This window comes from Ruditapes philippinarum, unplaced genomic scaffold (genome assembly GCF_026571515.1).
Source record: "Ruditapes philippinarum isolate M1 unplaced genomic scaffold, ASM2657151v2 ctg26_1_1_1_1, whole genome shotgun sequence".
Taxonomy (NCBI): domain Eukaryota; kingdom Metazoa; phylum Mollusca; class Bivalvia; order Venerida; family Veneridae; genus Ruditapes; species Ruditapes philippinarum.
Window position 1 is genome coordinate 347,551 of NW_026865626.1, and position 21,551 is coordinate 369,101.

Here is a 21,551-nt window from a genome sequence, read left to right on the forward strand (position 1 = left end):
ACATAGACGTACCAACATTAACAAGTAAAATGGTTTCCTGCGGTGAACATTTTAATGATATAAAGATATTTCATTTAACTATTTTCAACATTATATGGGGGGAGGGGTAAATAAACGTTTGTATCAGGAATATAGTTGACAATTGAATAAACGATTAATATAGAAGAAGGTCTTGGAAACTGGTGACCGTTGAAGACCGGAGAAGGTCGAACATAAAACAATTATTTCTTTCTAAGAAAATGATTAAATAGGCCTACCATTTTATGAATAATTCCGAGCAAAAAATAAATAAAGTAAACACACAAGTTTACGCAGAAAATATCTCTATTTATTATGGCAGATGCCACTACGAATATTTTTATTTTGTAGATTTTCAGTATAAACAATTTATTGTTTGTAAAATTTGAGATAGATATTAAAGAAACATTGATAATTTTCAAACACATCATTCAAGTTTTTCCACCTTAAACGGTAAAATAATTATAGAAAATTAGAAGTATCACGTAATAGTTTTTTGTTCTTAATTAGGTGTAATTCGGAGTAATTACCTACAGGTAAATCCGTAACGTACCGGCAAACGGTATTTAGCTAGGTTTTCGAAAATGTCAAACCAATCATGTACGGTTTACAGATCACATGCTCCTCCATGTACCGAAAACAGGTCACGTGCTCCTCCATGCCTCAAAAGTAAAACGCGTACCAATACCCTGCGGTCTCAACACCGCAGGGAATAAAGTAATATTTATTACAGTACCGAGAACTGTAATATCATTAAAATTCTATGCATAAATCATAATACTAGTAAATTAAAACAATAAAACAACTTAAGGCCCTTTAAAGCCTCCATACAAATTGAACTTTACACTACACATAATTGTGCAAAGATATCTTATTATTTTGTGCGCACATGTTCTATAATTATATCACGTTGAATAAGAATGAACTCGACCGATAAAGGAGGTAAATCAGGTAGTGAAAATGCGCCTGAAACGTAAATAAACGATTTGCAAACACAGACAACCTAGATTTTTATATAACGGGAAAAGCATTTAGTCTAATGTTTGAAAAATAAACTGTATGATTTTTATAAGACAGACGCTGCTTTATATAGCCACGTGACTTTCATTTTAATTTTTCAATGCACGCAGGGCAAATGACAGATAAAGAATTCAGTTTGTATGCAAATAACAATGTTTGTAATAACTTTAATTTTAATGTGCTTTATCATAAATATTGAAAGAGTGGAAACTTTTGAGGTGAGCTTTGTTTTTTAAACTTTGATCTTCATGATTTTATTAACGTTATAAAGCTTGCAGTATAGCATTTAATTTTGACCTGGATGTTGACAATTGAATGTTTGGGTTAATTCACAATGTTGAAAAGTGACCCTGAGTCATTTTTCAACGTTGACAACATTTCAACATTGCATTTTGATCAGAAAATGTTAATATCTGATCAGTTGTTAAATTTTGATAAAAAAACATTTTAACGGTAAGTTAAACCACGGATTTTATTAATTTCATTAAATTCAATTAAATCTTTGGTAATCATTGTTTCGAGCTGAAGGGTTGTGATCGTCTGTTAGTGAACGAAAAACAGAAGAAATAATTAGAATTTCTCATAGGAATCAAATAAATGATTTCACAGGGTCAAGCTTGGCCTCGGCCGGATTTAACAGCGAACTGTTAACGAATATTCAGCACAACGATTATCAATAGATAGGATAGTGTAATCTACGTCCGACAAGCCCATTGACGTCTTCCATGCAGGAAGTATATTTCCAACAGTGACAGGATGATTTTGTCCATTTCGCAAACTTACTGTTTTTATTCATTTAAATGTACTGTCAGTTTTACCGTTTTAAAATAGTATATTTTGTTTAGAATGACATTTGATTTTTGATAGAAAATTACTACAAATCGATCTGTAGAATCGTACCGCGTAAATTACTTTGCCTATATTTTATGAGTCAAATATAAAACCAATCTATGAACAGCCTACCGAAGACACAATATGAAATGCACGTGCAGCCCTGTACATAAAAAATTGTTTTAATACGATAACGATAAAGTGTCGATCTTAATTATTGGCAAGTTGAATTATGTTTTCATTTGGACGGTCATTCACCTGCTATTTTTCTATAATTAAACTCATAGAAAAAAAGAATACAAAAACTTGTTTTGAGAGGCAAACAAACATGTTCCCCTTATAGTAACCATAACAACATTTTTTTGACAATGATAATATATTTAAAGCATGCATTGAGAACAGAAAATAATGTTAGAAACAACAAAAGTAACGTTTAAATGCACCTTATAAAAGTGTAATGGCCGCCAGGAGTTAAGACTCTCCGCGTCTGTCAGATGTCAAATCGTATCAGAATATTAGGCCTCATAAACATACATTACCATTCCGTCTTAATAAATTTAAGATATTCGCCAATGCCAAACACTTGTAAAAGAATTGTAATATCAAAATGCAAATCAGTAATGTTTTTCAAGAGTCTCCTTAACTAACGTATTGAAAGTTCAAAACAACAGACGACACTTCCTGATTCAACTTGTGGATTTAAAGAAGTATGTCTCTGCTCTCAACAAAAAGGAATAATTGGAAGCACTTAGATTAAAAATTACCAACTCTCATGAGAGACACTTTTCTAAGGACAAGAGACAATTCTCTACTCGGAAACCGAAATTGATATTGAAAAAAATTACATAAAGTAAACACTTTGCATAAAAAAATCAACAACAGCAACAAACAAACAAACAAAACAAACAAAAACATAGCACAAGGAAGACATAAAAGTATCTAAAGGCATATTATGATTTTTACCTCGGGTGAAAACAGCCTCGAGATTACGAACCATAATATTATCATGCTCGCACAAATGTAAACGCCTGGTCCGGGAACTGCAGTTTTCGCTATTTATTTTTCGTTCAAAGTAGCCTGTTTCGTCACGTGCAAATGCGGTGCCATTTCAGGGCTGTCATAGGGTTCAGTTATTTTAGCAAAGCGCGCCGAGTCATGCATATTCAAAAATCATGCAATAACGGCGCCCGCTCTTATGATTTTTATCCTTTAATGCATAATTTCTTCTTCGTAAATGTACGCATCTTTAGTCATGTCTCACGCATTTCTCCAAAATAGGAACATCTTCTCTGTGTGTTGTTTTGTGCATTGTATTAATCCGCACTGTTTTTGGCGAATAGCGACATGCACTTTCCGATCCATATTCAGGAACATTCTTACTTAACACTTTTGCACTACTCACTGTGAATATCACGTGCTCTGTTCTTTGATCAGATAACATACTTAAAAAAGACAAAAAGTCAATATGGGCCCAATTCACGGTCAAATACTTCAGGTCGATTTTAATTCCATAAAAAATGTGCGTTTGGAATATTATAAATGTGGTGTTCGTCGGTGCCTTTCTCTTCTAGTAACGGCATGCACAATTGTCTCAATTGGATTATGTTGCACAGGCAGCTGTACATTTTGATCCTTAAATCTTAGTGAACATGAGATCTGATGATGCTTTCCTATCTTCATCTCTCGAAGTATCTGAATCTTCTCTGTCAGTAAAGTAAGGAATGATCCTTAGTGTATTTTGCTGTTGCGTATGCATGTAGTTTGTTTCACCTCAAACTTTCTTAGTTGTCAGCAACATTTTCATCATCACTAGATTGTGGCTTGAATGCATTAGCTTCTTGATGCTTGTTTTTGTCTTATTTCTACGCCAGTGTTAACGTATCATTACTTGGCGGTCAATTCACCTAGATAACCAGCTATTCTCCGTAAGTAACCGGCTACTACTCCCACACAAGTTCTGAGGTAAATGGCCATTAGACTCAATGTCCGACATCAATGATGACGGGGGAATTTCTCATCGAACGCCCGATGTCCGAAACATTGACCCCTGGATTTCTAATCGAATGCTCTCCCTATTGAGTTAAGCGGGGCGGAATTAGCTTTTTGAAAGTCATCTTCAGAATGTGCCCCTTCCCCGCCCCTCCCAACAAAAATGAGCATCTTAAATTCAAGAAAGAAACGTTATGACTTATTACAGGGGGTTCATGTAGAAAACTTGAATAACAGGTATTAAACAGGCATGAAATATTATAATATTATTAAAATGGTATGATGACGACATTTACTTAAAGACATGAAAACAGTATCAATTACTAAGTTGTCTATTGCATAAAGTGGAATGCTATACACTACATATGCTACCTCAAAAAATATAACATTTCGTAAAACAAAAGATGGTATTGTTGATATAGTCAATTGTCTCATTTGTATTCAACATTTGTTTTGTATTTCTGCCGTTTGTGTTTATTTTCATCATGATATATCAAACATAATACCACTTTAGATAATATCTTTATGATGATACGACAGATGCAATAGCCAAAATGTTTTAGTTTGAACGATATAAGTTACAGTATCTATTACATATAGCGATTGAAAGGCGCCTGAAAAATGTCACGAATAATTATGATGTAAAGGGCACAACTTGTTTATCATAATCGCATTGAATGTGTATTTGGCACATGTTGATTTTTTTTTCTAGCTTACATCAATACACAACTCTGTCAAATGACAGAGATCTAGCACGTGAAAATCATGCCTTAAAAAGTGATAACGAAATCAGAATACACTTTAATTTTAAGTATATTAGAATAGCACAGACTCAACCTGTGGCACGAAAAGAGGTACATTAACCCTTAATTCTTAACTTTCGATTGTATACAAATTTATTTACATTGTACTTTACTTTAGATCTTTGTTAAATGTGATACCTGTTAAAGGGATGAAATATTTTTACAAAATTTATATGGTACAATTATCTTGTTTCCATACTCTTAAAAGAGTTGTAACATAGATTGTCTCTGTTATTTAACACACATGAATATTGTACGCAATCCGAAACGAATTATTACGTTGGTATTCTAAGTAGGTTTTTAACGTTTAGCTATGATTTTATGCATAGTACATTCGCACAAAAGGAAATATACAAACATATATGAGCCGCGTCATGACAAAACCAACGTAATGCGTTTGCGACCAGCATGGATCCAGACCAGCCTGCGCATCCGCGCAGTCTGATCAGGATCCATGCTGTTCGCTTACAAACCATATAACAAGTAGAGAACAGCATGGATCCTGATCAGACTGCGCTGATGAACAGGCTGGTCTGGATCCAGCATCATCATGTTGGTTTTGTCGTGACGCGGCTCATATCTTTTATACTGGCATTTTGAAATTATTATTTTTCATAATTTAAACAATAAATTTGTAAATTACAGTCAGAAGAGATAAAGCTTCACACACTTTAACAAAAATTTTATTCTACTAAATTATTTGTTCACAAATTGTCTAATTTTCACTGTAAATTGTGAATCATTTCGTGGCCGGAAATGTAAGACATGTTTATCTAACATTTATTAGAATATCATCTTATCATACATCAAGCTTGCATTTTAGATAACATCAACTATTTTGTGGGAATTTAACGAAAATAGGTCACAGTGTATTATTCATTGTATTTTGTTATTTAACGTTTGAACGTTTTTAACAATTTCCACATGAAATTAATGTGTTTATAGTTTTTAAAAATTGTTTATTATTAACATTTATTAATTTAATCATGATATATCCATTACTACAATAAAAAAAGTTAAAATCATGATAAATAAATGTATATATTTCTTATGAATTGGTTAGTTCAGTATTCAAAAGGCTATGGAATTCAGTATTTCATAAATTGATGATGTAAGGGACACAACTTTGTATTGAATTTTTGTATCATATTTGTTTGTGCTCCAGAGTTTCTGTTGAAGACAGTTTAGGATATTCATATTTTGTCAGTATTTTAGTGTCATTGCTTTTAACACTTAACGCTCTTAGTTTTACTACCTTAATTTTCAGCCTTTTTACTAATATTTAAGTTATTTCATTAAATGTTTATGCAAATAGTGTGTTATAAGTTGTTAATTAAGTTTCGCCGGTAATGAAACAAATATGGGATATGCCTTATCACGTTTCATGTTTAAAGCGATTTTATGCATTTTCAAACAAGATAAAAAAAACAATATTATAAATTTACATTTTGTAAATATTCAAATTAAATGTTTAAATTTACTTATCACGAAACATTGATCATAATAAAAGTTTGTCAATAGGAAAGCACAAGAGGAAGGACGGCTCAAAGTCTATCCTATAATGACACTAGTACTGATAAGTTCCAGGGAAAAGACACGAACGTGGTTTAAATAAGCTCGAAGCTTTTTCTACAATCGAGCTTAAAGATACACTCTGGTCAAATTTAAAATTTGGAAATATTGATAATTACTAAACAGTCTCTTTGTAAATATATATTAAACATGTTTTTGACTTAACACAAACTAGATATGTTATGTTTCAAACTCTACACACTATAGGTAGACACAATAATATAAAGTTAATTAAAAATCTTGTAGTAAGCTAGACTATATAAAGTATTTTGAGAGATGTCCTATAACCTTATGCTACATATACCTTTTTAATATGTCCTTTTAATTTCGATTCTCTAAAGATCAGACATTAATGATTTTTGCTCAGTAAAATATTTTACTATTAATTCTTTATTTCTTAAGGGATCAACTTCAAACTTCAAATATATATATTCGTTATTGACGTTAATATCTTATGTGTCAAGGTTAATTACTCTAGAACTAATATTTACAGAATAATTTCCCCATAGACTTAGATTTTTCCTTTCACTATATTTTCTTTCTTTCTTAAGGTATCTTCTTTAAACTTATAAAAATTTTTTACTTATTGTCACCCACATCATGAAAGACAAGATTCTAAACTCTAGCATGAATATTTCCAAAATGATCCCCCTTGAACTTAGATTGTTGTTTATTGCTGTAACTTCTTTATCATGTTTAAAGGATTAACTGCAAACATGAAATTCAAGTTTCAAGTCATCTCCCATATCATCATAATATGACATGGTTCATGTGTCAATATTTTCAGAATTATTAGAGTTTTCCTTATTTTTTCAGTAACTCCTTTATTTCTTCAGGGATTAAATTTAGACTTCAAATATATTTTTTATCAACATCGTTATCATATGTGATTAGATTTATAACTCTAGCTTCCTCGTGTATTTCCTGAATTATCTTCATTTAATTTTTGAACTTGGAAATTGTTATATCTTTAAAAGATAATCTTTGTTATTATACGAGTAATGGTATCTACTTCAGTATAATTGTTCTTTGTCATTACCCACCTAATGTATAACAATGTGTATAATTCAAGCGTCTTTATTGCAAGAGATATTTCCTCTTTGTACTTCTAATTTTTCTTTAAAATTTTGCTCCTATCATTTTTGTTACTGAAGGAATTGAATTCAGATTTTAAATCGTTGTCGTTTCCATTAAGGTGTTTAACGTTTACTTACATGGTCACATGCATATTATATGGTGCAAATATATTGATCATTTGAGTTCTATCTTGATACCGACACAGAAATACATGTATATTTATATCAATTTTTATGCCCCCGGGCATATAGTAATTGAACCGTCCGTCCGTCCGACCGAGCAAACATTTTGGGTTTAGGGGCTATGTAACAGTAAAGAGAACAAAAGAGAAGAGAACAATAGGTTCATTCCGTGATCAAAGGGTTTATGGGTTAGAAGCCCTTAAGAAAACAAAGAAAATAACAAAGAAAATAGCCCCTAAACCCAAAATGTTGGAACGCCCGTCTGTCCGTCTGTCCGTATGAGGTTAATCTAGAACGGCAAGTTGGATTTTTCTTAAGTTCTACCTGTACCAATGGCTTCATAATTTACACACTTACTAATCCATACAAAGTATATGATCTGGGCAAGTTCCATAACTATGGCTTCCATTTTCACCAAGTTATGGCCCTTTTCAGCATTTAGAAAATGAATAATGGTTAACCTAAACCGGCAAGTTGGAAATATCTTATGTTCTATCTGAACTAATGGCTTAATAATTTTCACACTTACTTATCAATACAATGTACATGATATTGCCAAGTTTATTTAAATGTGCCATCCATTTACCCAGTAATTTCCCTTTTTATCACTTTGAAAATAGGGCCTTGTATGGTTGACGTATTCTACCAAGTTGTATCAAAAAATTTCACCTAATTACTTAATTTATAATTTATTTAATGATATCTTTCATATTTGGTAGGTGGATACCTTTAACGGTCCTCTAATTTTTTGTGGCGGCGTTAGGTGTCTCTAGGTCAAGGTCAAGGTCACTTGTGTAAAAAAATAAATCTAAACATTTCTGCTCATACAGCCTTTATTTTTAAGTTAATGTCTTTCATGTTTATAAAAGTCATACCAAGGGAGGTCCTCTTCCTTTTCCTTTAGTAAGGGGTCATTTGGGTCAAGGTCACCAATGTCAAAAATATATTTTTTACACTTTTACAGGTGTATTAAGCTTATTCTATCGACAGATGTCTTGTATATTTTGTAGGAACATAAAATTGAGGTATTCTCATTTGGTCAGTTGGGTCAAGGTCACCAGTGCTAAAAATAGATTTTTACACTTTTGCTCATACAGCCTTTATTTATTGACAGATTTGTATTATAATTGATAGGGAGATAACCTACATGGTATTCTTCCTTTGGATGGAGTTAGGGATCAGTTGGGTCAAGGTCAACAGTGCTTAAAATAGATTTTTACACTTTTGCCTATACAGCCTTTATATATTGACAGATTTATTTCATATTTGGTAGGAAAATAAGTTGCATGATATTCTTCCTTTGGATGAAGTTAGGGGTCAGTTGGGTCAAGGTCACCAGTGCTAAAAATAGATTTTTTACACTTTTGCCCATACAGCCTTTATTTTAAATATTGTTATTGACAAGAATCTGAGCCGGGGGCTTTTGTGTTTAACAAACACGTTCTTGTTGTTGTTGTTTTTTTTTTTTTTTTTTTTTTTTTTTTAATTTCAATGATTATTTGGCTTAACATATATACAATGTTTATCGCCAATACATATAGTATTCTGGCGGCACAAGACGAAACAATACATATTTTGAACATGAGAAAAGCATGATAATAACAATTATATACTTTGAACATAAAAACATATAAATTATTTGTGACCATTCAATCTGTATCCATTTATTGTTGAAAAATGCACTTTATTAACTATTCCTTGAAAAATTCATAAAAGTCCGCCATTTTACGAGCATGCGCACTAACATCATAATCGTTTTTTTATAATACGTCCAGTCTTTAATTAGTCAAGCGTGCTGTTTCACCTTAAGAATCAAGTACAATATAACCACATTAAAATAAAAAATATTTAGGAGTCGGACACCCGCCCTCTCCCCCATTGTCACTTTTAATCAATATTAATTTGTAACGACTATTATTCGTGGTGGATAACGTTCACACAAGACCATACCTACAATGAGGTAGAACCAAGCATTTTCAGATAAATTTGTGTATAAGGCCTTATTAGTAAGGTTTAGTTTTCTGCGATATATTTTATCTCGTACAGGAACGTCCTTGGCCGAGCGGTAAAGGTGAATATACTTGTTCGTGTCTTTTAAATTTCGATTCACTACAGCGATATAGTTTTCTGCAACAAACTGCATTTTAGACATGAATATCCGCTTCCCGATGTTTTTGCAAAATTTTTATGTTACTTCGGCTGCGTTCTAAAGGCCTCCTTCTACCAGTGTTTAATAAAATATTGGTACCAAGAAAACATATTTTAGGTAAGCACTCCACCCCTACCCCCACCGCCATTCACATCTTTCCGGCCTTTTCTGTCAATCGTCAGCTAATGCACTTCGAACACATTTGTAAGAATACACAGAACGGATACGATATTTCGGTCTGACCTACCCTAAGGAAACTAAACAAATAGTAATTAAATGTTGGGAGGTGTTGACTAATTTTATTTCAATTTATCGAGTAAAACTCCATGTTAATAGACATGCATTATTCAAAGAATACACATTCTGATTTGTTTACATCTAAAATTATTTTTAAACCGTACTAAGTCCGAGATTATTATGCATAATAGTGGTGAGTCCTCGTGTAAAGCTAGAGCAAATTTTCGAGGTCCACGTGTACGTTTAAGGCGGATCAAGGTTGTCATTTGTTACATACCATGGCGTTCTACCAATTGAGACAGTTTACAGTAATCAATTTCATAACGAGATCGAAGTTTTCACTTTCTACATTGAAATTTGTTCCAAGAGTTCAATTCACATTACTTAACTAAACACTGGCGTTTTGTTAAAGTACATGTAAGTATAAAACGGTAAGCAAGAAAGATATTTATTTTACGGTATCAATTACAGAATGAATGTGAAATCTCTGGAATAAAGGAACATATTTCAAATTGCGTATTAAATGGAAATGCTGTACGCCCTGAGCTTCTGACATCCGGGAGATTACCGACAGACACCACCTGCCTGACAAAATCTCATGCGGGCTTCACTCGGCATAGATGCAATGGAACTACATGGGTAAATTTGCAAGGTATATTAGTTTCATTTTTCACCAATCATTTTCTTTATTTTTCTTAAATTCCTTGAAATTCAATCATTCTTGCTAATGTTAAGTATAAAAAATACAAAATATAACAAAAACATTATCGCAATTCTACCCTACCGTAACCCTACTTAGGTATCCCTCTACCAGTAAAGGAAAAAAGTCGCCACGTTGCTAGATGACTATACATGTATGTTTGTGCGACCGAGAAAAAATGTAGAAAAAGAAAAACGGATATCGCTAACCTACTCTGCTTGAGACTGCAAAACTTTTCTTTTCAAAACTGTTCAACACTACATAACTATATCATACCAATACAAAACAATGAAAACGTACTAGTAGTATACAATAACTAGTTATACCATATCCAGCCAAGATGTTCTGAACCGTAAAAAATTATATTATCATTTTATATTCAAACAATTGTATTATAATTGTTTTATTCAGGTGGGGAAGAAAGAATTGTCCGCTCTAAACGACATACCAGGGGACTATTTTGGGACATCTTCCGTAATGTTGAAGAAAGGGTGTTTGGAAAAGGTAAGATGTTTTGTTTTGTTTTGTTTTTCTGTACAGATAATATATCCATTAGATTATGTTGCGATGGTCCAAAAGAGTAACAGAAAGAACTAGATCTATTTCATGTACTTAACTATTTGAAAATTAAGCTGTTTTAAGCTAAATTTGAACTGGTTCCAATTGTGTACCAATGATAATAAGAATTAATTGCCTTACTAAATGAGTACAATAATCTGCTAACCATTATTTTTGGTAAAAAACAGGGAGATACGACTAGCTAAAAGGCTAGAGTTTTAAGAGTTTTAATTAAAAAAAAGACTAAATTATGTAAAACTACCTATCAGAGTTATCAAACCTAAAACACACGGTGCATTGTGATATTGCATTGATATTTCGAGTCCAAATAAATTTATCTGCGGTTCCTGAGATGAGAGAAGACGCATAATGATAAAGTTGTAGCCAATTACTCGTACATCATTTAAAGGAAACAAACAGTAGCTGGACTTCGAAAATCAAGATCAATGTAAGTTTAATCACTTGAAAGTCTATCCCCAAGGAATATTACGTCAATACATTCATAAATAACAAAGCTGTAACCACTTTGTATCAAAGTAAAATAAAAAATATTGCATTCTGAAGTCAATTCAATCATGTCAACTACCTATCACTTTTATCCAATTTTAAACACACACTTTCATAGTGATATTGCATGGATATTTCAAGTTAAAGTTAATATTTCTACTGGTTCATGAGATGGAAGGGACAGCCAGTAACAGCACAAAAATCAATTACTTGACAAATTCAATGTCATTTATGACTCAAGATCAATGTAAGTATCATCACCTTGAAGGGCTAACCCCAAGGATTGTTGTATCCAAGTATGAAGACAATTCATTTATAAACAAGAATTTGCTGCAAAGTTACTAACGTCCCCCGCCTCGGGGACGTTTAATATATATCATAAAATTGTGCTATTTCAAAAGATTGAGGTATGGATCTAAGGACTTTCAGTCAAAAATAATGATCAATGCTAGATCTGCAAATGTAACAATAAATTTATTAAAGAAATAAAATGAATGTTTAGCTTTGACCTCTAAGTGTGACCTTGACCATGAAGGTAGGGGTGCAGGTGTTGTGCATGACATATCGTCTTATTATTGTAACTATTTGTACCAAGTATTTTCAAAATCCCTTGAACTATGAAGAAGTTATAGATGGGACACAAAATATACCCTCTAACAGACTATCTAGCATCATCGTGCCATCGCATTTTCACCATCGTGTCATCGCACTTTCACCATCGTACCATCGCGTTTTCACCATCGTGCCATCGCGTTTTCACCATCGTACCATCGCGTTTTCATCATCACGGTTGTCCAAACGGAACACCGTACTTTCATTTGTTTTTCAGTTTTCGTTTAAATGAATTCCTTGATGTTTGAAATGCTATCCGACGGTCCGATTGCGATCAAAAGAACGCTGCATGCTCCGTTCTTTTTCGCCCGTCCAATTAACGGATTATCTCATATTGAAAATAACGGGATCGGTACTTGTTCGGTAGTCGGAACGAACAACGCAGTCCAATGACGGATATACAGAAATCCAGCCTAAGGGTTAATTTCTATGTCCTATATTTTCTGAAGTAAGACATAAAGGAGTCGGGAATACAATATACCATCAAAGTATATAAATATATATAAAAAAATGGTTTCCTCTTAGGGTGACATATGTTTATGGTAACATTTTGTCATTACTTATGTCCACGTCCATTACTAAAACTACTTCTACTAATTTTCGTTATATCTTTTAAATATTTGAACAATAAACATATAGAATGTTCCAGACAAGTATTGTTTGGTGTATTCTTTTTCCGGCTTCGTATCTTTCTAAAGGAATATATTAAATTATTATCAAATATTTATACATATATACATATGTTGAATATCAGTTTCAGGCGGACTAAAATTTGACAGTGATGTAAGAGAGTATTGTCACAGAATGCATTTGGATTTGACGCAAAAAGGTTCGAACTTTGTGAGTGAGTCACGTGTTAAAAGAACAGCCGAACCTCTCCGAATATATGCTCAAGCAAGTTGGCCCGAACCGAAAGTCAAAGATTTTAGAAAAAGAGGAATAAAACAGTAAACAAGTTTGTTGTGAAATTTTAACTTCAAGACATTCGCATTGTTCATTGTATTTCACTTTTCAGCATTATTGTATCAATCCTTTATACTTAATTTATTTAAGTTCGATTGTGTAGGAAGCTTTTAGCTTATAAAAAAACACTCTCAAATCCGTTCTTGGATTCAACCAACCAACAGAGCAAAATAATGTAAAATTTCTTAATGAAGGAAACAACAATTTGCCCCTGGCGGGGCATGAACCAATGAGGCCACCGATCCTTACATTACTTGTCCGACGCGCTAATCGTCCGGCAAAGATTTATTATTCTGTTTAGTAAAACGTCAAAGGGTGATTTAAGCTTTTTTACATATGAAATGTGAAAATTGAACTGAGATAACGTAATGTTGCAGCATGTTAGTTCCCTATTCCTTATTCCTTTTTCGAATAAGGAATAGGGAACTTGTAACTGATTCTTTATCCAAATCTAAATAAGGTATTTATTTATAATAAATTTATGGTTGATCAGAGAACTAGAACGTTTTTTTCTTTCACAAATCTGTTTAAAATTGCAGAAATCAATCATCAAAATCATAGAATAAAGCATCCACATCGACATATTTATAAACAATATTCAAGTCGAGCAAGGAATAATGAACCCGTTCCTTATACCTCGTTAAAATCATTGCATATATGCACTAGAATATTGTTAGAAATATGTCGTTGCGGATGCTATGATTTTTGATGATTGATTTGTGCAATTTTCAACAGATTTGTGAAAGTAAGAAACGTTCTAGTTTTCTGATCAACCGTAATTTTATTTTAAATCAATACTAATTCTGCTGTTCCTTATTTAGATTTGAATAAGGAATCAGGAACTAGTTCCCTATTCCTTATTCGAAAAAAGGAATAAGGGATGTGGAACTTACTTTATGTACATTGTTGCAGCTTGTGTTTTTTATAGAATAATGAGATATGGTCGTCCACCAAACAGCTATTTCCCAGAAGATAGAACCACTGTGACCTACGTTGCTAAAAACTGGCACGCTGACATCTGGTTTTATAGAGTCCGCATTGACGTTACAAGTAAGTCAATGTCTATAGTTATAGATTCCCTGTATTGTTTTAGTTTCACAAAGTTTTTTTTATTGGAACATGATCAATTTTTTTATCTTAAGGCGGTCTTCAGCTTTTATTTTCTGTTTGAAAATCAATTCTGTGTTATTTCAAACTAGGTATTTCAGTAATTTTATATTTCACAATAAACTATTTTAAACTTTTTATTAATCATTTAGAGTACATCAAATTGTTAATTAAATTCTTTAATACTGCTAAAATTTATTCTTTCGTTATTTTATTTATTTATTTTTTGCCCAACTCAGCATGCATCGTTAGCGACAGGACGACAAGACGAAAGTCCGACAACACGCCGTTTTGGTTTTGTCGTGCTATCGCGAGCGACAACACGACCCACAATACTGTTCTTAATCAGCCACCATAATAGACACTTTATATGGTGATATTATCATGTATCTAAATGTTTTTGATCTGAAGACAAATACAATTGTGTAGTTCAATTGATATTTTGTCCAATGAGATCGTTCCATTTATTATATTCGTTGATAGAATCTACATTTATTTGGCGCTAACTCACGTGTGTATTTCAAAGATAATTTCAATCACTCTGTAAGTTTAGTGTTAGTTAAGACAGATTGATTCCATTAATTCTGCTGTGTCGCGGCTGACAGGTTATATTTCATTAATGCTAACTAACAAACACTTAACTGTACTTATATCAGCTCCCAAGCAACACTTTTCAGAAAATTTGAAGTAAGTTGATATTGAAGGCAATAATGTAAGAGCATACTTACATTGTTCAACAAACATTTTCCTTTCTACCTTAGACTATGTTTATAGGAGTTTACTGGTGATAAAAAAAACTTCTGAGTTATTCTAAATTTATTCATTTGTGAGGCTTTCGACTCTACTGTATAGTATTCAGGCTTATCTTTGAGATTTTATCCTTTCTTGCAGTCGTCCGTTGTCCTTCAATCAATAAGATTGAAAATGGTTACTTTCAATGTCACCCCGTGACAGAATTTATCCGTGGAGCTAGATGTAAATTCGGATGTTACCAAGGATTTCAGCTAAAGGGCACTGATCATGCGGAATGTCAAGTTGATGGTCAATGGAGCCCTGCTAAGATGCCTATATGTGAACGTAAGATTATGTAGTTGTTGTTTTAGTTTTTATGGTTTTTGTTATTTGTTTGTTTGTTTGTTTGTTGTTTTTGTTTTGTTTGTTTTTCAGATGTAATAGAGCTTGGCATTGCACACAACTCGGAAGTTTGACCGGGTCTGTAATACCGCACTTTGGGGTCAAACGCACTTTGGGGTCGGACCCCTAAGTGCGTTAAACTTCGCACCGCACTTTGGGGTCAAACGCACTTTGGGGTCAAAATTGAGAAATTGACCCCAAAGTGCGTTAATATGCTACATATCAACGCACTTTGGGTTCCAGATGTCTAAAGGTGTAATCTGAGTTCTGCTTAAATACTGAATACTGACTTATTTTCGATCTGCGACATTGAAATATTTGAGGTGGAGTTCAAGATGGCGGTCAATACTTTGATGATGCTTAAGTGATAAAAGTTTCATTAATTTTACCACTTGAAATATCAAAAAATTGTGTTCATATAACAAAATTACGGTGACATAAAAGTGACATTTGTATTCTTTTCTATTTACGTTTTGCATACATATTTTTCTTTCAGTTTTGCATTCATATTTTTTTTGAGTTTTGCATTCATATTTTATTGTAGTTTTTCGTACATTTTTATTATTACTATTATATACTATTATATTAGTGTCTATTTGGTAAGGGCTGTTGATTGGTGATCAATTATTATTCCATGAATATGCATATGTATGCAAAACTAAAAAAGAGTATGTATGCAAAACTAAAACAAAGTATGCATTCAAAACTTAAAAAATATGTACGACAAACAAAAACAAGAGGGCCATGATGGCCCTGAAGTCGCTCACCTGTATATAGGCCCCCAGGGCGGGGCCAGTTTAAACCCCCAGGGCTTTTATTTGAACAAACTTGGTAGACACCCATTAGAAGATATTTCACGCTAAACATCTAAGGACTAGCTCGTTGAGTTTTTTTAAAAAGAGATTTTTTAAGTTTTAACTATACACATATAGTTAAAAGCAATGACACCCCTACGACAGGGCCAGTTTTGACCCCAGGGCTTTTATTTGAACAAACTTTGGAGACACTCACTAGAAGATGTTTCATGCTTGATATATCTAAACTGTAGCTATTCTGTTTTTTTTAAAGAGGTTTTTAAAGTTTTTGCTATACACATATAAGGAAAATCAATGTCCCCTAGGGCAGGGCCAATTTTGACCCTAGGGCTTTATTTGAACAAACTTTGAAGACACTAACTGGAAGATGTTTCATGCTAAGTATCTTAACTCTAACTATTTGGGTTTTAGAAGTTTTTACTATACACATAAATAAAACCAATGACTCCCGGGGCAGGGCCAATTTTGACCCAAGGGCTTTTATTTGAAAAAACTTTGTAGACACTCACTAGAAGATGTTTCATGCTTAGTATCAAAACTCTAGCTATTTTGTTTTTTTTTAAAGAATTTTTAACTTAAAAGTTTTACTTTACACATATATGGAAAACCAATGACCCCCGGGGCAGGGCAAATTTTGACCCCAGTGCTCTTATTTGAACAAATTTGGTAAATACCCATTAGAACATGGTTCATGCTAAATATCTTAGCTCTAGCTCTTTGGGTTTTTTAAAAGAAGATTTTATAAGTTTTTACTATATTCATATAGGGAAAATCAATGACCCCCTGGGGTGGGGCCAATTTTGACCCATGGGCTTTTATTTGAACAAACTTGAAAGACACCTATTAGAAGATGTTTCATGCTAAATATCTTAGCTCTAGCTCTTTGGGTTCTTTAAAAGTAGATTTTATAAGTTTTTACTATATGCATAAAAGGAAAATCAATGACCCCCGGGGCGGGGCCAATTTTAACCCCAGGGCTTTTATTTGAACAAACTTGGTAGACACTCATTAGAACATCTTTCATGCTAAATATCTTAGCACTAGCTCTTTGGGTTCTTTAAAAGAAGATTTTATAAGTTTTTACTATATGCATGTAGGGAAAATCAATGAACCCCTGGGGCGGGGCCAATTTTGACCCCAGGGCTTTTATTTGAACAAACTTGGTAGACACCCATTAGAAGATGTTTCATGCTAAATATCTTAGCTCTAGCTCTTTGGGTTCTTTAAAAGAAGATTTTTTAAGTTTTTACTATATGCATATAGGAAAAATCAATGACCCCCGGGGCGGGGCCAATTTTGACCCCAGGGCTTTTATTTGAAAAAACTTTGTAGACACTCACTAGAAGATGTTTCATGCTTAGTATCAAAACTCTAGCTATTTTGTTTTTTTTTAAAGAATTTTTAACTTAAAAGTTTTACTTTACACATATATGGAAAACCAATGACCCCCGGGGCAGGGCAAATTTTGACCCCCAGGGCTCTTATTTGAACAAATTTGGTAAATACCCATTAGAACATGGTTCATCCTAAATATCTTAGCTCTAGCTCTTTGGGTTCTTTAAAAGAAGATTTTATAAGTTTTTACTATATTCATATAGGGAAAATCAATGACCCCCTGGGGTGGGGCCAATTTTGACCCATGGGCTTTTATTTGAACAAACTTGAAAGACACCTATTAGAAGATGTTTCATGCTAAATATCTTAGCTCTAGCTCTTTGGGTTCTTTAAAAGTAGATTTTATAAGTTTTTACTATATGCATAAAAGTAAAATCAATGACCCCCGGGGCGGGGCCAATTTTAACCCCAGCGCTTTTATTTGAACAAACTTGGTAGACACTCATTAGAACATGTTTCATGCTAAATATCTTAGCACTAGCTCTTTGGGTTCTTTAAAAGAAGATTTTTTAAGTTTTTACTATATGCATATAGGAAAAATCAATGACCCCCGGGGCGGGGCCAATTTTGACCCCAGGGCTTTTATTTGAACAAACTTGATAGACACTCACTAGAAGATGTTTTGCGCCAAATATCTAAGCTCTACCTATATGGGTTTTTTAAAAGAAGATATTTTAATTTTTTCCTATCGGTTGCCATGGCAACCAGAGTTCTGCATGGAATTAAATTCTTTGAACAATTTTTAAAGGTGACCACCAAAGGAACATTCCTGTGAAGTTTGGATGAAATTGGCTCAGCGGTTTATGAGGAGATGTCATTTAAAGTAAAAGTTTACAGACGGACGACGGACGGACGAACGGACGCCGGACGAAAAGCGATCACAAAAGCTCACCCTGTCACTTTGTGATGTGACAGGTGAGCTAAAAAACAAAAAAACACAAAAATAACAGAAAAAAGTTTCAAATGTCACTTTAATGCCACCGTGATTTTTACAAATACATTATAAAGCTTATCAACAAACTAAAGGGTTTTTGTAAGCTCCGTAACAACCGTTCGCCATGGGAAATCTTACATATTTCTTTAGAAAGAGCAAACATGAATTTTATAATGTTAAAATAATGGTATCAGAGAAATGTAACATGCTTGTTAACTGAATAAAGTAGCGATAAATGTGAAATTATTTGTCATAAAAGAAGTCAAAACAATGTAGTATTTGACACTTCCATAATAAAATACTTATTCACTATAACTGTGATCATCATTGTCAAAAATCAACAGATGAAAAAGATGGTTCAGGTAATTTGCCAACGTATATTTTTTTGATAACTTAAAGTTACATTAAATAAATTTCATAAAAAAAAGAAATAGCGACATTTCATTAATAAGTTGGGTTTCATATCGACTCCAGATCTTATCTTGGTGTCCAGACAACCCCAATGAGTTAAATGAGCATACATATGTGCAACCTCGTTGTGGTGAATTCTGAAGTACAATTTCTGTTTGCATGAGAAACTCCGCCTTCAGATCATCTGTACATCAATATTAAATCAACAAACATGACTATAAGTAGCAGTCCTAATTTAACGGTATATTTCCGTATTGTAACGGATATTGTCATACAAATTTAATCTTTTTTATGAGATGATTATTTTTTTCTGAACCACAGGCCTAGTGCACCGTGAAGCTTAAACGGTAACAGTGTGTTTGCACAAGAAAATCTTATATTTGCTGTGTTCTGGATAGCAACTATAACACCGTGACGTAGCGCATACACGAGCTGATTATGGTCTTCATTTGCATGTTAAAATTCGTATACGAACTTTAGTGTTACCGTGGGGTTTTCCATTTAAAATCTTAATTTATGAACAATATTTGATGAGATTTACAACGATAATGTTTAAAAGGTTAATGCAACTGTAGAATGCTTGGTTTTTAGGTCGACGGCAAAAATATTTTAACATATTTATTTAATGTAGCTTTAAATATAAAAGAACATCAAAATAAAAAAGCTTTGATGAAAAACAAATAAAAGCATAATGGGCCTTTAAAATGTTATTTTAACCCTCGGGGGGATCGATACTCCGCACTCCCCTCTATACCCCCAGTGAGAATTTTACATTATTCTGAAGCTCCGTTCTTAATGTGCGACTACTTAAATAGTTGATATTTTAGTAATGCCTGTACGGACTACTACTTTTAAGGCCGCATCTACACCTAGTCAAGTTTCTTATGTGTCACATTTAGCTAAATAAATGGCTATTTTAACATATTATCAGGCAAATTTTTTACTGAAATGTCTTACTAAGATTACCCAGAAATTATGCCTTTGTCTATGCTAAGACTATCATATTTCTGTAAAATGTGTAAATAACAATCCGGAAAATGATGCAGTTAGCTAAAAACAATGGAGTTAATGAAAGTTGTACATTCTTTTAAAATAAATGGAAATTTTGAGAAAAACATATTTTAAGCTTAATAAATGATACAAATTCTTTATTTGGTGATTTATTTAGTAAAAGTTCTTCAATTACTAATCAAAACCATTTAAATCCCTATTGATTCAGGGCACATGTTTTGTGTCTATTTAATACCTTGATTTTGTTTACCATTGACTTTGACTACACTATATTATTTAAAGCATAATGAACATAAATTTTCTCTGACCCCAAAGTGCGGTCGTTTGCCTGATGTTAAAAGATGCATATGTACCTGTTTAACGCACTTTGGAGTCGAAATTGGACCCCAAAGTGCGTAACGCACTTTGGGGTCGGACCCCAAAGTGCGTTTGACCCCAATGTGCGGTGTTACACGGGTCCACAGATTTTGACTCAATTTCGCCTTTCACAAACCAGACCAAATATTTTTCAATTAAATTGTCAGATTTTCCTTATAATTAGTTAATATGACAAATATTTAAATTAAAAAATTAAAGAAAATTTAGATTGGTAAATGCATTGTGCATTATCTACAGTCTCTATCCTGATTTCTTCTGAATTCGATTAGATGCATAGTTATTCAAAAGGATTTCACAATACAAGGGACATTCACTGTTAAAATCAGTTTATAAAACGAGCCACAGCTGCATTAAACTTAAAGCCATTCCGTCGACCCTGGTATAATTATTTGACCACTAAATACCATATATTGGTATAAGCCTTTCCTCCCCTTCTTCTGTTTTACTTCATCGGGAACAGAGGAAAGCCATGTTGTAAGCTATACAAAAATTTCTTATATGCTTTGATTTGAATAATGCCATAGATTACTTCATAACATCTTTTGAAGTCATTTTCTTATTTAACCTACATGTATATTAATGTAGCTTATTACCCCGATAATATTGTCAATTACTACTACAATACATCGTTTTCTTTTATTTGAAGCTCTTAAATGCCCTGATCCTCCAGTTGTCACCGGTGCTGGAGTGCCTTCCTGTACTAACGGTGTTAGTTTCCGCAGTATATGCTCGTACACGTGTTCTACACGTGGTTTTGATATGCCTCAAGGTGTCAGCAGCGCACTTGTTTGCACAAACTCACGCACATGGAGAAAGCATGGTGAACCAAAATGCGTTGGTAAGTAGAAGTTAGCATTTCCTATACTATAAATCTTGAAACATATTGTTTGTGCACTGAATAAGAATAATAGATGATGAGGACTAAAGAACACAAGAATGAAAGTTTACTCATTTATTCAGTTTAATTATTGAATGTGCAACCTTTGATTGGTTGATTGATAGATTGTTTGAATAATTGATTGATTGATTGATTGATTGATTGATTGATTGATTGATTCATTCATTCATTCATTCATTCATTCATTCATTCATTCATTCATTCGTATTTTATGCTATAAATGTACATGTACCCGTATTTACAAAAAAAG

General features: G+C 33.0%; 1 protein-coding gene across 1 annotated transcript in view; it reads left to right on the forward strand.

Annotated features, from left to right (window-relative positions):
* The first annotated feature begins 1,030 nt into the window (after positions 1 to 1,030).
* Positions 1,031 to 21,551, forward strand: part of LOC132729809 (sushi, von Willebrand factor type A, EGF and pentraxin domain-containing protein 1-like) — a 48,970-nt gene continuing 28,449 nt past the window's right edge. The window contains exons 1-7 of the mRNA XM_060715633.1: positions 1,031 to 1,256; positions 10,350 to 10,530; positions 10,990 to 11,082; positions 13,010 to 13,202; positions 14,147 to 14,268; positions 15,217 to 15,402; positions 21,050 to 21,241. Coding sequence (XP_060571616.1) covers positions 1,179 to 1,256; positions 10,350 to 10,530; positions 10,990 to 11,082; positions 13,010 to 13,202; positions 14,147 to 14,268; positions 15,217 to 15,402; positions 21,050 to 21,241 — 1,045 coding nt within the window. The 5' untranslated portion in view covers positions 1,031 to 1,178. The remainder of the gene's footprint in view (positions 1,257 to 10,349; positions 10,531 to 10,989; positions 11,083 to 13,009; positions 13,203 to 14,146; positions 14,269 to 15,216; positions 15,403 to 21,049; positions 21,242 to 21,551) is intronic.